At 40.3% G+C, this 22,560-nt stretch overlaps 1 protein-coding gene across 2 annotated transcripts in view; it reads left to right on the top strand.

Annotated features, from left to right (window-relative positions):
• Positions 1 to 22,560, top strand: part of LOC126484756 (beta-mannosidase) — a 254,100-nt gene that overhangs the window by 143,820 nt on the left and 87,720 nt on the right. For both annotated transcript variants that reach the window (XM_050108354.1, XM_050108362.1), the window contains one exon: positions 14,656 to 14,846. In XM_050108354.1, coding sequence (XP_049964311.1) covers positions 14,656 to 14,846 — 191 coding nt within the window. The remainder of the gene's footprint in view (positions 1 to 14,655; positions 14,847 to 22,560) is intronic.

Genomic DNA, 22,560 nt, shown 5'->3' with positions numbered 1-22,560 from the left:
AGTACATATATTCCTATTTCTTGTGCTATCACATGTGGAAAACAAGTATGTGGACTAGTGCTTCATGATAGAAATCCAAATTCAAAGTTGGTACAAGTTGTGATAAGTATGAGGATCATTCAAGAAAAGAAACAATGTCCATACCACACAGAGCTTTCCTTTGTATAATGTATTATATTAGAATATGCATTATTATGGTAAATAACATTGAGAATGTCATGCAGAAATTGCAGAAAATAAGGCTGTGAAACATCCTCCGTATTCTAGTATGCAATCCTCATACTTTAAATAAGGTGATTGGAAGTCTTAACAGTGAAAATTTTACAAATGTTTTGCCTGCAATGCAGGGAATTCTTAAGTCAGGTTGTGCCAAACTTTGTTCTACCTTTTATTTGCAACAATACTAAACAAAGTTTCATTGGAGAAGAACAAATCATTGGCTTTCCTGCTTATAATTAACTCTTCTACCCCTTGCAGCACTCATGCTCTGTGTGATGAGGCATGTCCTGCAGGGCACATTTTTCCCAAAGTATTTCCTGCAGTAAATGGTAATAGACTGTTCTTGGAAATGACGCACCTCTGCCTACATTAACAAGCTGGTGTGTCTGCTCTGCAAATTACTGAGTGAGTGATACAAAATGTGACGGTTGACTTTATGTTGGTATAGAACCTACTGTACTCATGTAAACTGTTATATGAAAAGCTCACCATGCAGTTAATGAGAACTTGTGCCTAGATGCCGGTTATTCAATTAAGTATGATATGATTCCAAACTGATAACCCGTTAGCCTTGAGAGACTTACTTTTTATCCTGTCCCGCTTTTTGAGTTACCGGCAGTATTCAACCTCTGTATTTTGCTGTGCTATGATACCACTTCATTTTCCCTTTAATAATTAACATTTCCCCCTCTGTTTTTTGTTTTTTTTTTGTACAGTCCTGATTCACCTGTTGATGGTGTGAACAAAGATCACCAGGAGTCATTTACAAATACATATTATAATAATTTGTTGCAATAATATTACATGATAGATAATTGTAACAATATTATTAAACTAACATCCCTAATGCCCATGGCCTTACCACTATTGAACACTACCTTTCCCAACACTGGACAGATTCCAAACCAGCGACCTCCTTCCTGGTTGCCATGACCAACTACACACGTCAAAAAAGGTTCCCAAGAGTTCCGGAACCTATGCAGAAAATTGGAAAAGAGATCACCATAAACATCATTTCTGCCTTTTTTAATGCTAATGAAAATCACACATTGCATGTTGTACCACCATACAGCGAGACCTTCAGAGGTGATGGTCCAGATTTCTGTACACACTGGTACCTCTAATACCCAGTGGCACATCCTCTTGCATTGACGCATGCCTGTATTTGTTGTGGCATACTATCCACAAGTTCATCAAGGCACTGTTGGTCCAAATTGTCCCACTCCTCAATGGCGGTTTGGCGTAGATCCCTCAGAGTGGTTAGTTGGTCATGTCATCCATAACGAGCCCTTTTCAATCTATTCCAGGCACGTTTGATAGGGTTTATGTCTGGAGAACATGCTGGCCACTCTAGTCGAGTGATTCTGTGATCCTGAAGGAAGTCATTCACAAGATGTGCACGAGGGGGGGGGGGGGTGCAAATTGTCATCCATGAAGATGAATGCCTCACCAATATGCTGTCGATATGGTTGTGCTGTCGGTTGAAGGATGGCATTCACATATCGTACAGCCATTATGGCGCCTTCCATGACCACCAGTGTCATAAGTCAGCCCCACATAATGCTAGCCCAAAACAGCAGGGAACCTCCACCTTGCTGCACTCACTGGACAGTGTATCTAAGGTGTTCAGCCTGACCGGGTTGCTTCCAAACATGTCTCCAACAATTGTCTGGTTGAAGGCATATGCAACACTCATTGGTGAAGAGAACATGATGCCAGTCCTGAGCGGTCGGTTTGGCATGTTGCTGGGCCCATCTGTACTGCTCTGCATGGTGTCATTTTTGCAAAGTACGGCTATGAGCACCAAAATGGCACCATCCTTTGCCAACCTATTCATAGGCCATCTAGAGGAATCCTTCCTAAACACCCAGAATCCTAAACCCCTCACCTGGTTCAGATTCATTGGTGACATCTTGCCAAGGATGTCAGTAGTGAAGTTGCGCATCATGCAGCCTATTGCGCACAGTTTGAGTCATAACATGACGTCCTGAGGCTGCACAAAAAGCATTATTCAACATGGTGGCGTTGCTGTGAAGGTTCCTCTGAGCCATAATTCGTAGGTAGCACTCATCCACTGCAGTAGTAGACCTTGGGCAGCCTGAGCGAGGCACGTCATCGACAGTTCCTGTCTCTATGTATCTCCTCCATGTCTGAACAACATCGCTTTAGTTCACTCCAAGACACCTGGATACTTCCCTTATTGAGAGCCCTTCCTGGCACAAAGTAACAATGCAGACATGATCAAACTGCTGTGTTGATTGTCTAGGAATGGTTGAACTACAGACAGCACGAGCCATGTACCTCCTTCGTGGTGGAATGACTGGAACTGATCATCTGTCAGACAACCTCTGTCTAATAGGCACTGCTCATGCATGGTTGGACAGGTTTAGTGACATATCTCTGAACAGTCAAAGGGACTGTGTCTGTGATACAATATCCACTATCCACAGTCAACATCTATCTTCAGGAGTTCTGGGAACCGGGGTGATGCAAAACTTTCTTTGATGTGTGTCTATCCTCACCCCCAATTATTTCTCCTTTGAAGGCAATATCTACAAACAAGTCCAAAGTACGGCTATGAGCACCAAAATGGCACCATCCTTTGCCAACCTATTCATAGGCCATCTAGAGGAATCCTTCCTAAACACCCAGAATCCTAAACCCCTCACCTGATTCATATTCATTGGTGACATCTTTGCGATCTGGACTGAGGGTGAGGACACCCTATCCACATTCCTCCAGAACCACAACAACTTCTCCCCCATTTGCTTCATCTGGTCCTACTTAACCCAACAAGCCACCTTCCTAGATGTTGACCTTCACCCCAAAAATGGCTACATCAGTAACTCAATCCATATCAAACCTACTAGCCACCAGCAACACCCCCACTTCGACAGCTGCCACCCACTCCATACCAAGAAGTCCTTTCCATACAGCCTAGCCAACCACAGCCATCGCATCTGCAGTGATGAGTGGTCCCTCCCGAAATATACTGAGGGTCTCACTGAAGCCTTCATAGACCATAATTATCCTCCCAACCTTGCACAAAAACAAATCTCCCATGCCCTATCTTTCCAGTCTGTTAAGATCCTTAACTCTTGTGCCATAATTCAATGTAGTTTCTTCTTCTGCAAGTAGGCTCAATAGTTTAAGAGATATAATTCCTTGCTTTTGGTTACAGTAGGATAAAAATGTTTCCTATCTGTGGTGCATATTTGAATTAAAAGTTGTAGATATCCCACATATGTTTATTTCTGATCACGATTCACAAGTAATACCAGAACATGCTACTTCTTATAACAGAACAAAACAGAGTCCAGATTACTGGCCAACATTAACACATGCTGCAAATCAACTCAGATACAAAGTGGCAAGGGATGCTTATGTAGCATCACAACTCAAAGATGCTACAACTACATATCAACTGTTTACATCAAAAGGTGCAGTTTATAAGTCAGTAGTATTTCATGACATTTACTCTGCAGAAATTTTTTAAATTAAAATGTAATATATACTTAAATAGTGATAATGATAGATTTCAATCACTGCAAAAGTTTCCCTCAACCTTAAAGTGAATACAACATTTCACATTCCGAAATACATATTTTAGTATATTTGCACCTAAGTGAATTAATGTTCTATAATTGATTTAATCATACCATAGAAAACCAAAATTTATGTGATTTGTGAAGTATTTTTGTGTTTTGAGCAATCTGATTGTCCGAGTGTAATGTTTACTCTGAGTATTTGTGTGTGCCAAGTACACCAACTACTGGCAAAAATGAGGTCACTTGCCAGTTACATTACAACTATCGAACATGATCTGAAGTCATATCCAACGGCTTGCCATGCTATGGCACTAGGAGCAACACCATTGTGCTTCCTCAAAACACTGGAAGTATGGGACCTCTACCCAGGTGATTGTCATACTTACTGGTGATAGTCATCCAGGGTAGTGCAAAACTGCAGTTCATCACGAAACTCAAAGTAGTGCCATTCAGTCATCCCAGTCATGGTACCAATCCAGATGCAGCAGTTTGCATTATGTTGTAGTGCTAACGGCAGCCTAAGTGTGGGGTGGTAATTTCTTAAACCAACTGCTGCTGTCTCTGACCAATGGTGTGGGATTACACAGGATGTTGCAGGAGGCTGTTAATTGTTCTCAGATGGTGCAGATGTGAGAGGGTTATGATGTGCTTGGTGCACAGTTCTGTGATCCTCCATTATCAGAATGACATTAACGGCTCTCACTATCTAATTCCAAGAATAACTTAAGGTCTCGCCTAGTTATTATGTGCTCGTATACAAAATAAACTAATAACTTTGACTCTGATGTATTAATCAGACAAATAATTACTAGATTGAACATAGATGCAACTGACATTAAATAATGTACCTCAACTATGATGGTCTCTAGTTCAACCATTGCAAGTTAATTGCCTTTAAAATTCACACATTATTTCACAGGCTGGTGGAAACGACTATGAATTAAGTGATTTGAGAATAGCTCACCCCCACATATAATGGTTAGTAAACTCGCTATATAACATAATAAATAAAAAAAATTAAATGAAATACAAGTAAGACAGTGTTCATAGCTAAAATTAAGCTAAACTCTACACTAACACATCTTAATAGAAGTCTAATCAACACACGATGCACTAAACCTAAGTGTTGTTTATTAGCAGAAAGTATTCAAAGTCCCACACTGGCAAAATGAGTTACAGTCCAGATGGAGTGTCCAAATTCAGAGTCCTAATCAACTTCACTCACAAAAATACAATTCCTGCTGAACTTCTGGCAGGAAAAAAATCAGAGTCTTGACAACTGCAGAAAAATTCCAAGACCTCAAGAAACCCATGTGATATATTCCTAAGGGTCATGACTATTGATGCAAAAAATTCCTATCACTGGAAATGTGCATAAGTAAATCACCTCTCAGGTCTTGCCTCTTCAAACTCGTACCAAACCATGACTGCAAGATGGGCGCCACCCTTTTAATGCCATGGAGCTCCCCTCCATACAAACACCCTGCATGTGTGTCACTTAATGATTTTGAACTTTCAGCAGCCTGCTTCAAAACTTTTTATAAATTAATGATATGAAAATTCTGAATGCATCACTAGCTGCACGCTAAAATTTTAAACAAGAGTGATACATTACACTTAATTAGTTTGCACAAAATTTAAAGTTAAACAAATGCAAAGTTTTATTGCAGTGCTAAAATCAGTTTATAATCTCTCTTGTCATTGAATTAATCACAATAATGATAAGTGTAATGGTTTTTAAGTCATGCATGAAACTATGCAACTTTATAAACAATTGATTAAAAACACAATAAAATATAAATCTTATAAATTAAATGTTGGATGTGGTGTGTAAGAATGTGCGCCAATGTATACTGCCTTGCTGACTGTGTATGTGTCTTGTAATTAATTATTTGCAGAATTTTTAATTAAAGTTCAATTAATAAGTGTCTCACAGCTTAATTAATTATGATGTGACACATGTGAGTAGTTCAGTCAATGTGCATTACTAAGAGCTACAATTTGAGTGTTTGATCTCTATCGTACCTTAAGTATTATAAAAGTTATTAGAGATTTGCTGCATTTCAGTTACAAAATCATCTTTATGCTGTATATTCTCACATATATTAATTACAAATCATATCTGCATACTGGCAAAATCGTGTCGATCTCCTGTTTGATTTGATATATTGTCATTTGCTGTATCAGTTACGGTTTCTGCTTTAGGCGTGCAAATACAAACCATTTAAAATAACCCTTTGGGTGTGCTGGTGGCAGAACTGACTTAAAATCCACTCATTTGAATCTGACAGAAGCCAATGTGTGCTGTCCCCACCACTGAATTACATGGCACTGAGAGCTGCTGTATGCCACCCAACCTTGGCCAGAGGCGTGCTTGCACAGAGTCTGCATCGTAGAATGTGTGCAAACTGAATGCTGCTCATGGCCAAAACACACCCACAGTCAAATATAGGCTGTCATGTCACAAAGTAGGCCTGTGCTCACCACCATACAGTCCAACACTGAACCACTGTCACATCGAACTGCCCCACAAAACTGTGTATTGCACTATTCAATCAGCTGCCCAAATGCAGACCCACAATGAGGCCCTTTCAAATCCTGTCAGCTCCTGGCAATACTGTATCACAGAGATTGTACCTCGAATCATTTGCATACCTGCTGATGGCGTGCGTATGTACAAAATTCTATTGGCATTTGGCCATATCTCCTAGGTACCGCACTTCTTTTTGGTTGGCAGTGGATTTTGTAACTCTTTACTAAGGCTGGAGTACTTTCCACAATATGACCTTATAATAAAACTGCTTCATTATGCCACATTTTAAGGAAGTATATTTTTTTAGTATATGCACAGAAACACGCTCTTCAGTAGTAGACATGGACTTTACATTACTTGATGAAAAGAGGACTATAAATGTGAGCAATGATGTATGGTCTGATATCCTTCATGACTATTTTGGGGAAGTTTTTATGTCTCTCCAGAGTATGGATTACATGTAACCTTCACTGTTCAGGAGGTTACATCCCTCTGGTTCAGTACTGTCCATGAAGGGAATGAACATCATCAAGCAGTCTAGCAGCATATATTTGGATGTTTATAATGGGCATCAGTTATATGTATTAGCAACACCTGTAAATGTAATGGTCATTGGCACTGTCCACCATGAGAGTTTCTGTCAAATGCCTGCTCTACAGATAGCCTCTATGTGCTTTCACTTGTAATGAAACTTCTTTGTTACGTTACGTGGGGAGACAGTGAAATTTTGCTGGGGCAATATTTTTAACATCGAAAAGAGATTATTTGATTTAACCACAAAAAACTCAAAAATTATTCTTGTGTTCCATAGACATTCAAGACACCTGTAATCATGGGGGTGTTTCTTACTGATCATGCTGGCCTCCACCACTCAAAGACTTACTTTGAGACAAATGTAAATGTTTACTGCTAAAACAGTTTCCAAAACATTACACTTTAGTAATTAGTTCTGCAGTGACACATATATAGTTCAGTTGATTTCTTATATGTATCTTAGTTCAGTGTAACTCAGAGAAATCTGCTTCCTGCCGCTGCTGCTATTGTTGCTGCTGAAATAGTCGTTGCCTTGGTCCATTTCATCTGCTAACTGGATCAAGTTTGTGCAAATTCCATGAAATAATCCAGGTACCAAATCGTTTTAAATTGGTTTATTTATGACAAACTGCACCACTTCTTCTTAGTGGGAGCCCACTCCACATAACAGGCTATATAGTCACAATACTGTATTACAACCATTAGATTATTGCACATACGTACAATACAGTGGTTGCATCTCAAAACTGTGTCCAACTGACCCCCTTGAGCCTTGTGCTCCTACTATCTATATGTTTCTTAACAATCAAGTCAACAAAGCTAAAGTGCAAATTTATTAAATTAACAATTAAAAGTTTAACAATTTTGTTAGTAACTATCCACAAAACCTGACACTGGTGTATACAATAAAAAAAAAGACTTTTACATAGGATATACATCATATTATATAAAATACTGAAAGATAACAATGCTAGCCCAAATTTTCTTAATTATGGCTTCATTTGTAAATGCAAAATATTGCGAACATATATTGGACAAGCTTGACCTACCAGTACACGAATGGATTCACAAATTTTATGAGATTTAATATATTACATGAAATCACTTATTAGATACCATTGGAATTACAGAACTTTCAAAACAGAAATGTAAAACAAAACTAAAATGGCTGGTTTATTTCACACTGTCCATCCAGTAATGAGTCTTTGTGGCACAAGAGCCTTTTTCTGATATAAAGTCTTCAAAGCTTCAGCTGGTTGATCATCCCCTTCATGCTAATGAATTTCAGCAACAGGCATATGAGCTACAAAGCATTTTGAGAAAGGTGCAAAGCAAACCTTTGCCACCATGGATATTAAAGAGCTACAGCTACTACATTGTAAGAAGGTGTTTCAGATTATCTGGAGTAATTTTCAGGAGCAGCCTTGGCTGCTTATTGCTTTATCTTGATATTATCCTCAAGACCTATTTACTGAGGAGTATGTATGATGTAGAGATATATATAATTTGGAGAACACTGGTGTAGATGGGACATCTACTCCAATTCCTTGGGTGCTCTTCAAGCCATTCCATATATGTATCCTGCAAAGAAATGACTCCAATTTTTGCTTACAAAGTTAGGGAAAGAGATGACATCCTCCTGAGTACTGAGACTTGTAGGAATTTGGGGCACTGTATTGGTGGATTAACCAACTGAGAAACAATACTTTTGGAAGTGCAGGGTAAACACCCTCCCCCCTTTTTTCTCTACATACAGGGGTTCTATTATTGTGGAAGAACATACTCAGGATCTGAGCAATGAAGGGACAATAATATTAGTTTTGAAGAAGGGAGAGAGATACAGGGAACAAAACACAATTTCTTCAAAATAAAACTCAAAAGTATTGAAATTCTGTTTATTAATCACCAAGCACACTAATACTAGCACTTTATAACATGTACCTGTTACCTACAATGTATCTAACTGAGAGAATCTAGCTTGTATGGCAAGGAAAGCGTTTCTGAAGAAGAGAAATTTGTTAACATCCAGTATTGATTTAAGTGTCAGGAAGTCATTTCTGAAAGTATTCGTATGGAGTGTAGCCATGTATGGAAGTGAAACATGGACGATAAATAGTTTGGACAAGAAGAGAATAGAAGCTTTCGAAATGTGGTGCTACAAAAGAATGCTGAAGATTAGATGGGTAGATCACATAACTAATGAGGAAGTATTGAATAGGATTGGGGAGAAGAGAAGTTTGTGGCACAACTTGACCAGAAGAAGGGATCGGTTGGTAGGACATGTTCTGAGGCATCAAGGGATCACCAATTTAGTATTTGAGGGCAGCGTGGAGGGTAAAAATCGTAGAGGGAGACCAAGAGATGAATACACTAAGCAGATTCAGAAGGATGTAGGTTGCAGTAGGTACTGGGAGATGAAAAAGCTTGCACAGGATAGAGTAGCATGGAGAGCTGCATCAAACCAGTCTCAGGACTGAAGACCACAACAACAACATGGGATTTGTACATATTATCTTACTGTCAAGCAGGAAACATACATATATTTTCTGTATTACCATTTTAACAGTTTTAAACATTGGCTAGTAACATGTGGAAAAAGATCAACAATTGAAGGTACTATACAAGTGGCAGCTTTCACTGTCCATAAACACCTGGCATTTTCAGTTTCAAGAAGAGTTGCAGTCAAAACTGAAATATTTTATTCACGAAGAGTTGCAGTCAAAACTGAAATATTTTATTCACGAAGAGTTGCAGTCAAAACTGAAATATTTTATTCACGACAAGTGGCACCAGCTTCACTAGTTACAATTATTCATTTCATAATGATTGACCTCTAGCTTTGAGCTCCACCCATCATTACATCAAATAATGAATGTTGGTGTGTTGTGCCTCACTAGAATTATGAGAATATCAATTTAAATTTGTTTGTGAATATTATATTTTGGTTGAAATGTCAGCAACATACTTGGAACAATTTAAGAAAAAAATTACTTTTCCAAATATTTTGAGGAAGTGTCAACATTGAGGAGTAACACAAGTCAGGTCATACTTCCATGAACAATCTCTACTGCACTGCCTAAAGATATAACCCTTCTCCATTTACTGATGGGATTTTGCTGATTTCTGACCAGATGTTTCATTGCAATAATATCAAATACAAAACATTAATTTGAGCTTACTGCTGAGGATATTTCAGAGGAGGAAAAAGTTTGTAAAGTTTGTACTTTTATTGGTTACATTATAAATCACTGTTAATGATTAATCTTCATATTTGTGAGGTAAGAAATCCAGAGGTAAATCACTATGAACTAGAGAACAGACAATATTGATTACATGAGCTGGCTTTCTTTTAATTAGTATTGAACTGAAAAATATAGAGTGCTGCTGACCATAAAGATGATGACTTGCAGAAAGGGGCAACCAAAAGACTATTATGCATTGATCTTTTGGTCACAGCCATCTTCTTGAAATAAAACACACACATAAACAGAAGCAGGCACACATCATGCACATATGACCACTTCAACTGGCCAGTGCAGCCAGAAAACAACTCCTGCATTGAACAAAAGCAGAAATACAGAGTGGGGGAAGGGGGAGGGGATAAGGGGTATGGAGAGGGGGAGGGATAGCAGAGACTGGTGGAGGGAATGATGAGAAGGAGAAGAGTGCTGTGTAATGGAGCATGCAGGGATTAGATGACAGCAGGACAAGGGTGCCAGATGCAGCATTGGGAGGCTATGGGGGATCAAGGAGGGAGGGGAGAGCATAAAAGAAGAGGAGCGGAGAAGGGGAAAGATCAGCGGGTGCGCTGCCAGAGAGCAGCACACTATGAGGGTTAAAGAAACTTAATTAGTAGAAGGTGATGGACAAAGGGGGCAGAAATTTATGGTTGGAGGGCGTGGGGCAGTGCATTACTATAGGTTCAGGCTGTACAATTTCAGGAATGGAGAATTTGTTATGAGGATAACCTCACCTGCATAGTTCAGAAAAGCTTGTGACAGAAGGGAGGACCCAAATGGTCCAGATTGTGAAGCAGCCATTGAAACTGAGAATGTTGTGTTCAGCTGTTTGTTGTGCCACAGGGTGGTCCACTTTGCTCTTGGCCACAGTTCAATAGTATCCATTCATCCTGTTGGACAACTGATTGGTAGTCATACCAATATAACAAGCAGTGCAATGATTTCAGCAGAGCTGTTAGATGACACACGTGCTTTCACAGGTAGCCCAGCCTCTGGTGGGGCAGGATAAGACTTGACAAAACTGGAATAGGAACTGCTGGATGGGTGGATTCGGTAGGTCTTGTGCTTGGGTCCACAAGGATATGAGCCTTGTGGCAAGATGTGGGATTGGGAGTGGTATAGTGATGGACTAGGATCTTTTATGGGTTGGGTAGTGCAAGAACACCAGTTTACGAAGGGGTGGGAAAGATCTACACCAGGATGTCACTCATATCAGGATATGACAATAGGTTATCAAAGCTCAGACGAAGATGTGGTTCTGTTTTTCCAGTCCTAGGCATCACTCTTCCATTGCAGGGATCAGGAGAAGGAGACCAGGTCTTTGACAAGTCTAACATTTTTAAATTTGAGTGTAGGGTTGAAGGTAAAGTGTCTCTATAGGGCTGAAACTTATATGAGTTGAGGATTTTGGTGGAAAGGTGAAGAAAAGAATTCCAGGTCTGCATTACCTCTATATTTAGCAGAGTGTTCGTACATAGTTTTTTGGGATGTGGCAAGTGGATCAGCTAGACAGTGTCTGGGTGCTACAAGTGGTAAATGAGGAGGAACACTGTGGGTAGGATAGGGGTTGTGATCGTGGTGCCACAAGCTGGTACCAGGATGTCAGTAGGTTGTATAACTTATGAAGGTGATGTGTGGAATGCACTTCCAGGTGCTGGAGAACAAGCGATTCAGTTTTACAGCTGTGATGTATGTAGTAGGTATTGCATAGTAGCAGTATCTGCAGAGGTGGTTCTGATCACCAGGATGAATGGTACTGCCAATATGTGGCCAAGAGTAAAGCGGACCACCCTGTGGCACAACATGTAGCTAAATGTAACTTGCCTGATTTTCATGGCTTCTTTCTACCCAGGCCATTTGGATCTTCCCCTAAACCACCTGCTCTACTGAACAACACATATGGGAGTTATCCTTACAACATATTCTCCACTCCTGTAATTATCCTGACCTCAACCTATGGAAACATACTGTCCCCACACCCTACACCCAGCATTTTCCATTCCCTCTACCCTAAATACATTTATCTCCTCACATCTATGACACACTGCACACTCACCTTCTACATGCTCCCCAAAATCCATAAACTCTACAATCCTGGAACCCTCATTCTAGCTTCTTGTTGTACCTTCACTGAAAGAATTTTGGCCCTCATTGACCTACACTTCAAACCAACTGGCCAAAATCTAGCTTCCAACATCAAAGAAACTTACCGCGTCCTTCATCAACTCTTTGTTATTCCCAAACCTTTACCTCCTGTATCCCTACTCACTGCTGTTGATGCCACTGCCCCATACACCAACATCCCTCACACCCGTGATCATTGGTGCTATTGAACACTACTTCTTCCAAAGTCCTTCAGACTCCCAGACCCATTGCCTTCTTCTCATACATCTTAACAGCTTTACCCCAATGCACAACTACTTCTCTTTTGAGGGGAAGGTATACAAACAAACATGTGGCACTGTGATGGGTATATGCACAGACCCTCCTACACAAACCTGTTTGTGGGCCAAATAGAGGAAACCTTCATAGCCTCCCAAACTCCTGGTCTGGTTCATGTTCACTGATGATATCTTCATTATCTGGACTCAGGGCCAAGAGACCTTATACGCATTCCTTCACAACCCCAACACCTTCCCTCCCATCCACTTCACCTGGTTATCCTGAACCCAAAAAACTCCCTGTCCTCCCACCATCCCTAAGAACCAGCTACAAAGGAGCACACCTTTGCCACTCAATACCACCCTGGACTGGAACAACTGAATCACATCCTCTGTCATGACTTTGATTATCTCATCATGCCCTGATATGAGGGATAGCCTACCCAAGTTCTTTCCGACTCCTCCTAATGTGGTGTTCTGCCATTCCTACTGAACCTCCACAACATCCTAGTCCATCTCTGTGTCACTCTTAATCCCAATCCCTTGCCACAGGGATCATATCCCTGTGGTAGACTCAGATGCAAGGCCTGTCTAATCCACCCACCAAGTAATTCCTATTGCACTCCTGTCACAGGCTTATCCTATGTCAGAGGCCAGTCACCTGTTACAGGAGCCGTGTCATATACTGGCTCTGCTGCAATCATTGCACAACTTATTATATTGTTAAGATTACCAATCAGCTATCCTAGGGTCAATGGCCACTGCCAAGCTGTGACCAAGACATAAAGAGGACTATCCTGTGGCACAACTAGCATCCAAACAAAACATGCTTGATTTCAATGGCTGCTTCACAACCCATATCATCTAGATACTCCCCTCTGCAACAAAATTTTTTGAACTGTGCTGATGGGAGTTATCCTTACAATACGTTTTCCACTCCCAAAATTGTCCCAGCCTCAGCCTATAGTAATGTACTGTCCCCACAGCCGTCATCCAACAGTTTCCACCCTCTCTGTTCTATCATCTCCTCCCGACTCAAGCAAGCCCGTCACCTTCATTATGTGTCACTCCCTGGCAACACATTTGCTGGTCTTTCCTCTAATTTACCCCTCTCATTTCCCACTCAAAGCCCCTCCCTCCTCCAAAGTCTGCTGACACTACACCCTGGTATCCCACTCCATTTCCTGTACCACTCTGAATTGCTGCTTTTGTTCAGCATGAGAAATGCCTTCCGATCATGTGGTTGGAGATCATGGTCATGTGTGTCTGTGAAGTGTGACTTCTTGTGTCGATATGTGTTTTGCTTCTTTTCTGACAAAGGCTTTTGCTGAAAGCTCAGTGCATAACAGTCTTTTTGATGTGCCTGTATACAACTAAGCATCTCACCTTTGTGGTGAAAAGCAATCTAACCTTTTCATAATATTATTGATGTTCCAATCTGAACTTTCCATTGTTTAACATTGAATTGATACATTTGTCTGTGTGATGAGCAGGATACTAGTATCATAGCTTTTCTTTATCTAGGAGAATGAGGGGGAGAGGGTAACTGCTCCTCACTGGGTATGTTTGTAGTCTTGCATCACTGTTAGGAGGAGTGCCTTGAAGTGAGGGGCTGTGTGGCTGCAGTCTGTAATTGCTACTACCAAGCCAAGGCACATTTACTACCAGTCACAAAGATGTGGCGAAATGCTCTTAACTCATTCTTAGATTGGACACTTCTCCCTGATACATAATATCTTCTGCAATTAAATGACACTTCAGTGTTTGCCACTTATGGCATATGAGATTTGGGAAGACACCCATTTGAAGAGTGCACCATGTTTTCAAATGAAAATACAGCCCATATCATGGCAGCAGATTTGTGCTATGGCATGGCATTAAAGGCATGAAATAACTTAAGAAATTGTGTTTCACTACAAAGCACTTACCAAAGTTTTTGGAAAGAACTTTTAGTTTAATATTTTGGGTGAAGAATGTTCTTTACCCTCAGACTCTTTGGAAAATGTACAACAATTGTTCCTAATGTGTAATATACTGTTGATATTTTTAGCTATTTATAATTTCATCTTTTTTCTGAGCACCATTACTACTAAATTTTAGAGAAGATGTATTAGCCAAAACTTTGGTACATTAAGGTTTTGTTTTCTAAGTATGGTTGCTTACAAAAGGAACCATAAAATGTCAGTGTTTCCTTTTGGCAGGTTGCTGATGAGCTAGGAATATTGATCTGGCAAGACTTCATGTTTGCATGTAGCATGTATCCTGCAAGTGAAGAATTTCTAACAAATGTCAGAAAAGAGGTTGAATATCAAGTGAAGCGTCTGAGTCATCATCCAAGTATTGCCATATGGTCTGCCAACAATGAAAATGAAGGGGCTCTTCGAGATAATTGGTTAGTAAAAAACTTCTTATATAAATATAACAAAGTTGAAAAGCTCTGATATTCTAGAAAGAATAAGAATAAACAGCTATACAGGAATGACATTTTTCATTTCCACCTGTGGTGTCACTATCTAGTTATAGTAGAACTTGGAATAATTTGTAAGGAATGGTGGTGTAGCATTGTGCCAAACTACTGCTTGGCAGTTAGCATAGTGTGGCATCATATGGGTCATACCATTATGTTCACACAAAAGGATTATGAAACTAGCTAGCCACATTTAGCAGTAAACTGCACCACACAGTGGTAATAGTCGGAGTGGGCAGGATTGTTTTGCCACATCAGGGGATGACTTGTTATGAGCTATGTGACTAGATGCAGGCCTTTAGTGTAACAAATGTGCACTGGAGCCATAAAAATATAAAATTTCAAGGCCAAGGCATTTTGAGTCCAGCAGCACCACCATGATGCCAGGTCCATGCCACCCGCACTCCTTGCAGGACTTGGTGCCACAGTCATCTGCGCCAACCACCAACTGACTACTGCCAGAGGGCAGCAGGTTTGTCACAAGCATAACAGCCTTCCTCCACCTCCACAGTGGGCATCACTGGGCCTGGATCACCTAGGCATAGGCATCCACCTCTGTGGAATGCCTTTGCAGTGCAACACACGGATCACACTGCCAGGTCATTGGCCATCACTCTGCCTGACATCAGCATTGCAGGACACTGTCACTGTTCCTACTTGCCAGGACACAAGTCGCTACCTGTGGGCCTTTGCCAGCCTGGGTCACTGAAGTGGGCTGTGTCTGCCTCACGTTTGTAATGATGTTATGTGGATCGGGAGCTAATAGAGTATTGTTTCTCAGTGATCAGTGTATCTACTAGGACCCACCGGCCTGTCACCTCCAGCACTCACCCTACTGAGCGCCATTGGGACTCATCAGTGATGTCAGGGATGTCAGGAGAGCAGACATCATCACAGTGAATGGCGGACGGTGTACCACCTCCTGCGGCACGTTGTCTGAACTGCAGCCTATGAAATCTTCATTGTGACATGAGTGAGACTTGTTTTTTTGTGATGGTGCTCATGGGGTCAAAAGTTAAGGGTTGTGATAACTATACAGTTACTTTTATGGGGCCAACAATACTGCTGGCTATCTCTCAGTTTAAATGTAATTCTAGGATGGCTAGATGCTGTGTGAAGCTTGCAGTGAAATTTACTTGCGCGTTTTGCACCTTGTACCAAGTCTGTGGTCAGTTGTTTGTTTCAAGTGTCACCATTTTGGTCATATGATCACATAGTGTAGGGAGTCCAGGCGCTCATGATTAAACAGATGAAGTGTGCATGGTACTGTTAACAGCTGATTAGTATGTTGTTTGTATTATTTTTGAGTTCTTATTTCTGAGTAGTGAATATCAGTAAGAAAGATGCAGCAGCAAAGTCAGACCCAAGAAGTCACTGTAGGGGAGGCTAGGCAATCCTTAATTAATCTTTTAATGCAGTTGAGGATAGAATTAAGTTTGTAAATAATAAATTAGCTGAGAAGAATGTAGAATTAGGTTTGTTGAAATCACAGAATCTGGGGCTACATCCAGCTGTTTCTCCCTTTCCCAGCATGTCATCTGAGGATCTCCTTTTATCTGCAGACATAGGGATTGGTTGGATAATCATTAGTTATAGATAACAAGGTCACACCTATCAGGAGAAGTGAAGTCTTGTTTATTGCATGGAGGTTCTGGACAATGCAGAAACTTTTGAGCAACTCAAGCAGAAATTGGTAGAGAGATACAGCAAGCAAAATAGCATGCTGTTTTTCTGTGAACAATATGGAGGATTTTTTAGACAGAATAAGAAAGCTTAATGTACATCTGTTTAAAAAAATTCTGGAACTCTGTCCAAAAATTTTTTCTACACTTACCTTTGACTAATTGTGCATGGTTTCCTTCAAAATAATCTCCTTCACAATTAATACATCACTCCCAATGTTGTTTCCTCTTCTGGAAGAAATCTTGGTATGCCACTTTCTGGATCATGCAGAGCACTGTCTGCAAATTTTCTTTTAGCTCATCTATCATAGCAATCTTCATCCTTTCAATGGGGTTTTGAACTTTGGAAGTAAAAAAATAATTCTGCAGGTGCCAGGTCTGGTGAGTACGGAGGATGAGGCAGCACAGTGATTTCGTTTGTTGTCCAATAGTCACACGCCAAGAGTGATGAATGTGTGGATGCATTATTGTGATGCTAGAGCCCTGAATTGTCTCACCACATTTCAGGCAGTTTCCTTCTCACATTTTATCACAAGCATCACAACATGTCCTGATAGTAACATTGATTAACAATTTGTTCCTGTGGCACAAATTCATGATGAATTAATCCTTCAAAGTCAAAGAAAACTACCAGCATGGCTTTGACATTTGACCTGACCTGCCACGCTTTTTTGGTTGTGGAGAACCTTTCCCAACCCATTGTGAAGATTGAACCTTGGTCTCAACATCACATCTGCAGGCCTATGTCTCATCACCAGCCTGATTCTCTTAAGGAACATCTCATTCTAATGATAGACATCGAAGGACATCCTGAAAGGGGGTCATCTTTAACTTCCATCTGGCCAGTTTTAAACCATTCCTAACAACAAGTATGGCTAAAGCACTCATCACCGTAGGCTATGTGCATCATTTGGTGTATCTCTGTAAAGGTTTCTTGAGTTTCATGCAAAATTTAATGCAGACGCATTCCACCTCTAACTATGCCATCTCGAGATTCACAAACTGTGTGGCACAAGATTCTACTCAATACAGCGCTGAACAATAACTCAATAACTAACAGACATACAACAATGAAACCTCTAGCAGTTACAAATTAAACACAGGAATGTGCAGGAACGCCAGTTGAATTTTGTTCCAACACACTATTGGCACAAAATTATGAATGTTCTGGAATTTTTTTGAACAGACCTTGTGTTAGTCAGGAGGTAAATAAGGTGTTACTACAGGAAGCTGAGTACTCAATGCTTTTCTGAAGGGTTTGTCATGAGAGATGGTGCACACTGGTGTACCAAGAGATCTTCATGCAGCAGTTAGTTTGCCACTGGAATTTGATGAGATCGATGTTGTGAGAGGGATAAGAGATAATCAAAGAGTATTCACAGCAAATACAAGATGTTTTAACTGTGGAGGTACTGGACATACACAGACAGTGCCACTAGCCATGTAATAAAAGGGGAGGTATGAACTATAAGCAGTTTTGTGGAAATAATAGTAGGGGTGGTACAGATGAGCGACAGTATTATAGGAATAATGGTAGAGGTGGTCTGGGTCATAATAAGCACCCATTAAACTTAAAAGGGAACCCCGAATCCCTGAAAGACCTTACAAGTAAACGTAAATGCTGTAAAAAGAATTCAGAGGTGGAATGTGCCATAATAGGTGTAACATGTGGCAAAGAGTGTAAGTTTTTGTTGGACATGGCTCCATGTGTCGGTAACCTCGAGAGAGTTAGTGGGTAAGAGCCAGTCGTAACAACCATGTTATAAATTCTGTGGGGAAAGAGATAGTGATACATGATCACTAGGTTTGATAATGATGAATTTTCAGTAGGAGGCAATGAAGTTTAGGCAGTGTGTTGAAATAATGTCTCATGTAAGTGAGGATTACAGCAGGATCCTAGGGTTAGACGTTCTGTGTCAGCATCATGCCATAACTGACCTTTGACAATGTGTAGTGTAGCTTAGTGAGAAGACATTCCGGATGGGGGAAGCTGTCATCAGTGTTAATGTGTTGCGAGGAGTGTCTGTGGTACAAAGCAGTCCAGTTAAACCACTAACTATAATATTAAGACTTTAGTCATATGGGTGTGTGTTGAGCAGCACAGGGAATTCACTGTGAGTGACTGTATAGTCTGACTTAACTGTAGGTATGTTGTGTTCAGTGGATCCACAGGAAGATAACCATAAATTGTATGCAGTGTGTTGTTTGGTACAGGGAAAAATCATATGTGTACAGGAGAAGGACAGAGGTGAGGTAGTACCTGTCAATGTGGATAATTTTAGTGCCGAGGAGGTTAAGTTGTTAAAGGGAACATTGGTGGTGATGTTAGAAATTCCTTTCTCAAAAGATGAAGCAGTAGAAGGGAAGAGTTTGGGTTAGAATTTTTTTTCGAGGGGGCTGTTGTCTGCAACACCCATGACACAACACTGAACTCTGACAAGGAATGAAGTGCCATTGTACTGGAGGCTGTACAGAATACCTTCTGCACAGAATACCATGATCCCTGCAGTCAATTAGAAGGGTTTATTGATCAAGAGTTGGCTGACAGTTTGATAGAGGAGAGCAGTAGCCCGAGGGGGGGGGGGGGGAGGTGGAATTTTAATTGTGCTAAAGAAGTCTGTGGACAGTTGGAGGAAATATCAGTTCAGTTGCCATTAACACTATTTGAATAGTAAGGCTATGACAGAGATGCCTACCTGATTCCAACCTCAAGGAGATGATTGATAACCTTGGGCAGTGCCAATACTCCTCAACAGTAGACTTGAAGAGTTCATACCATCAGTTAGAAGTAGTGCCAGAGGATGGAGCAAAGACTCTATTTTCAGCACCTTGGGGACATTATTAGAATAGAAGAAATCCATTTTGTTTAAATATATGCCAATGACATTCCATTGTAAGGGCTGAATCCTTAACAGTGTCTAGTGTATCTGGATGACATATTTGTTTTTTCAAGGTACGTGTAGGAACATAGAAAATGACTGAAGGAGGTGTTCAAGTGGTTACAAGCTGTATGTCTAGCTCTGGGTATGGAAAAATGTCACTTTGTGTTGCAAGAATTAAATTATTTGGATCACGTAGTTAGTAAACATGGTGTAAGGACTGATCCAAGATTGATACAGCTGGTGTGATATTTTCCAGTATGAGGACCATGCAAGGAGTTACAGTCTTTTCTGGGCCTTGGGAATTATTATAGGAAATTTGTGAGAGACGTTGTGGATATAACACGGCCACCTACACAGTTATTAAAAATAGGTATCTAGTTCATGTAGACTAGAATGTGTCAGAGAGGGTTTGTCAAATTAAAGGGGGTACTAACACCGAGCCTAGTATTGGTGTTCCCAGATTTTTGTAAGGAATTTATATTATGATGTGTCAAACCATGATCTCATCTGTGTTGTGAGGCAGGGAGTCTATGAAGGGGAACATCTGATTCCTTTTACATCAAGAGTGAAGGGAAATGATTCTACGATGGAGAAAGAGGTGTACAGAGTAATATAATTTTGGTATTACCTTTACAGAAAGAAGTTTAAAATAGTGTCAGATCATGCTGCTTTGAATTGGTCTATGACAGATTATTGTGTAGGAAGACAAAATTAGGACTGAGTGTATGTACCAGCAACGCTGAGAGAAGAAGTACTGAGGGAAACACATGATCAAATTTTATCTGGCCATGGAGGATGCAGAACAACATATTGGAGTATAATGGAGAACTGGTGGAGAGGATCAAAAAATGAGATCAATCAGCATTTCAGGAATTGTGTACAGTGTGCAGATTTGAGTCAGAAACAGGTGTTTTTGCATAGAGCCAGAGATAAGCTCATTTGAAATTTTTGTGAAGAACCTAACGGTGTTCTGAAAGCATATAAACACGGTTGGTGGTGGCATGTTTGTTGCTGTTAGAAGTAGTTTATCTTGTTGTGAAATTGAAGTAGGTAGTCTCCACTCCTTCCAAATTAACAATACAAGGCCTGTCTAAAAAGTATCTGACCTTTGGCCAGAAAAAATATTTAGAATACCTGATGGGGTTGGGACCCTAATCCCCTTCAAAGTAGGCCCCTTGTGCTTGCACTCACTTATCCCACTGTTACTTCCACTGCTGGAACACCTCTGAAAGTCTTCTTTTGGAATGGTGTTCAGCTCTGTCATCGTGTTCCATATTATCTCTTCTCTACTCTCAAAACAGGATCCTTTCCCAACAACCAGAAGCCGCAAGGAGCCATGTCTGGAGAGTAGAGAGGTTGGCAAATGGCTGTAATTCCATGTTTGGTCAAGAAATTTTGGATCAAATGGGATGAATGTGCAGGGGTATTATCATGATGCAGTTGTCAGTTTTTCGCCATCCACATGTCTGGTCCTTTGCACTGAACTGCATTATGGAGTTGCCGGAGAACATCTTAATAGTACTCCTTTGTCACTGTTTGACCTTCTGGCGTATAGACGTGATGCACAATTCAACAACAGCTGCACTCCGAGCAGTTTAGGGCCTGCCAGCACTCTGGTCACTCTCCGCTGATGTGCGGCCATTTTTGAATCAGTTGAACCACTCCTTAATTTGTGTTACACACATTGCATCTTCTCCAAACAACTGCTGAATCTTATGAATTGGTTTGCTTTGAGAATCACCAAGCTTTTGAAAAAATTTGATGCAGTATCTTTGCTCAACACATTCAGTCAACTTGAGAGAATCGGTAATCTGATGAACACATTGTGTAACACTTCACTCAGTGACTGACAGGCTGTGACTGACGTGCTGGAAGGTGGGAACAAAATTCACGCATATGCATGAATGTCTCTTCCTTTACTGTGTACAGTGACTCTGTGCTATCGTCTCTATTTTCCACAGAACAATTAAAGGTCAGATACTTTTTAGACAGACCTCATATAAGTGTAGACCAGAAATGGCTTGAATTCAAAGAAATAGTGTCAGCAGCAGTTGAGAGATTTATACCAAATAAATTAACAAACAGTGGAGATGATCCTCCTTGGTACACAAAACAGGTCAGAACACTGTTGCAGAAACACTGAAAAAAAAATGCCAAATTTAAACAGACACAAAATCTCCAAGATTGGCAATCTTTTACAGAAGCTTGAAATTTGCTGCAGACTTCAATGTGAGATGTTTATAATAGCTCAAACTTTGTATCAAAATCTGGCAGAAAATCAAAAGAGATTCTGGTCATATGTGAAGTATGCTAGTGGCAAGACATAATCAGTGCCTTCTCTGCATGATAGCAATGGAGATACTATCAAAGATAGTGATGCCAAAGCAGAGGTGCTAAACACAGCCTTTTGAAATGCCTTCAGAAAAGAAGACAAGGTAAATATTCCAGAATTCAAATCAAGAACAGCTGCCAACATGAGTAACATAGAAGTAAATATCCTCAGAGTAGTGAAGCAACTTAAATCACTTAATAAAAGCATGTCTTCTGGTCCAGACTGTATACCAGTTAGGTTCCTTTCAGAGTATACTGATGGAATAGCTCCATATGTAACAATCATTTACAACTGTTTGTTCGACGAAAGATCTGTACCCAAAAACTGGAAAATTGCACAGGTCACACCAATATTCAAGAAAGGTAGTAGGAGTAATCCACTAAATTACAGGCCCATATCATTAATGTCAATTCACAGCAGGATTCTGGAATGTATGTTGTGTTTGAACATTATGAATTACCTTCAAGAAAACGGTCTATTGAGACAAGGTCAACACAAATTTAGAAAACATCAGTCTTGTGAAACACAACTAGCTCATTACTTGTATGAAGTGTTCAGTACTATTGACAAGAAGGCTTTTGACACTGTACCACACAAGCAGCTTGTAGTGAAATTGCATGCTTATGAAATATCGTCTCAGTTATGTGACTGGATTCATGATTTCATGTCAGAGATCACAGTTATTAGTAACTGATGGAAAATCATTGAGTGAAATGGAAGTAACTTCTGGCTTTCCCCAAGGT

The sequence above is a fragment of the Schistocerca serialis genome, chromosome 1, assembly GCF_023864345.2.
Source record: "Schistocerca serialis cubense isolate TAMUIC-IGC-003099 chromosome 1, iqSchSeri2.2, whole genome shotgun sequence".
NCBI classification, from domain to species: Eukaryota; Metazoa; Arthropoda; class Insecta; order Orthoptera; family Acrididae; genus Schistocerca; species Schistocerca serialis.
This window is presented reverse-complemented; position numbering and strand designations above follow the sequence as displayed.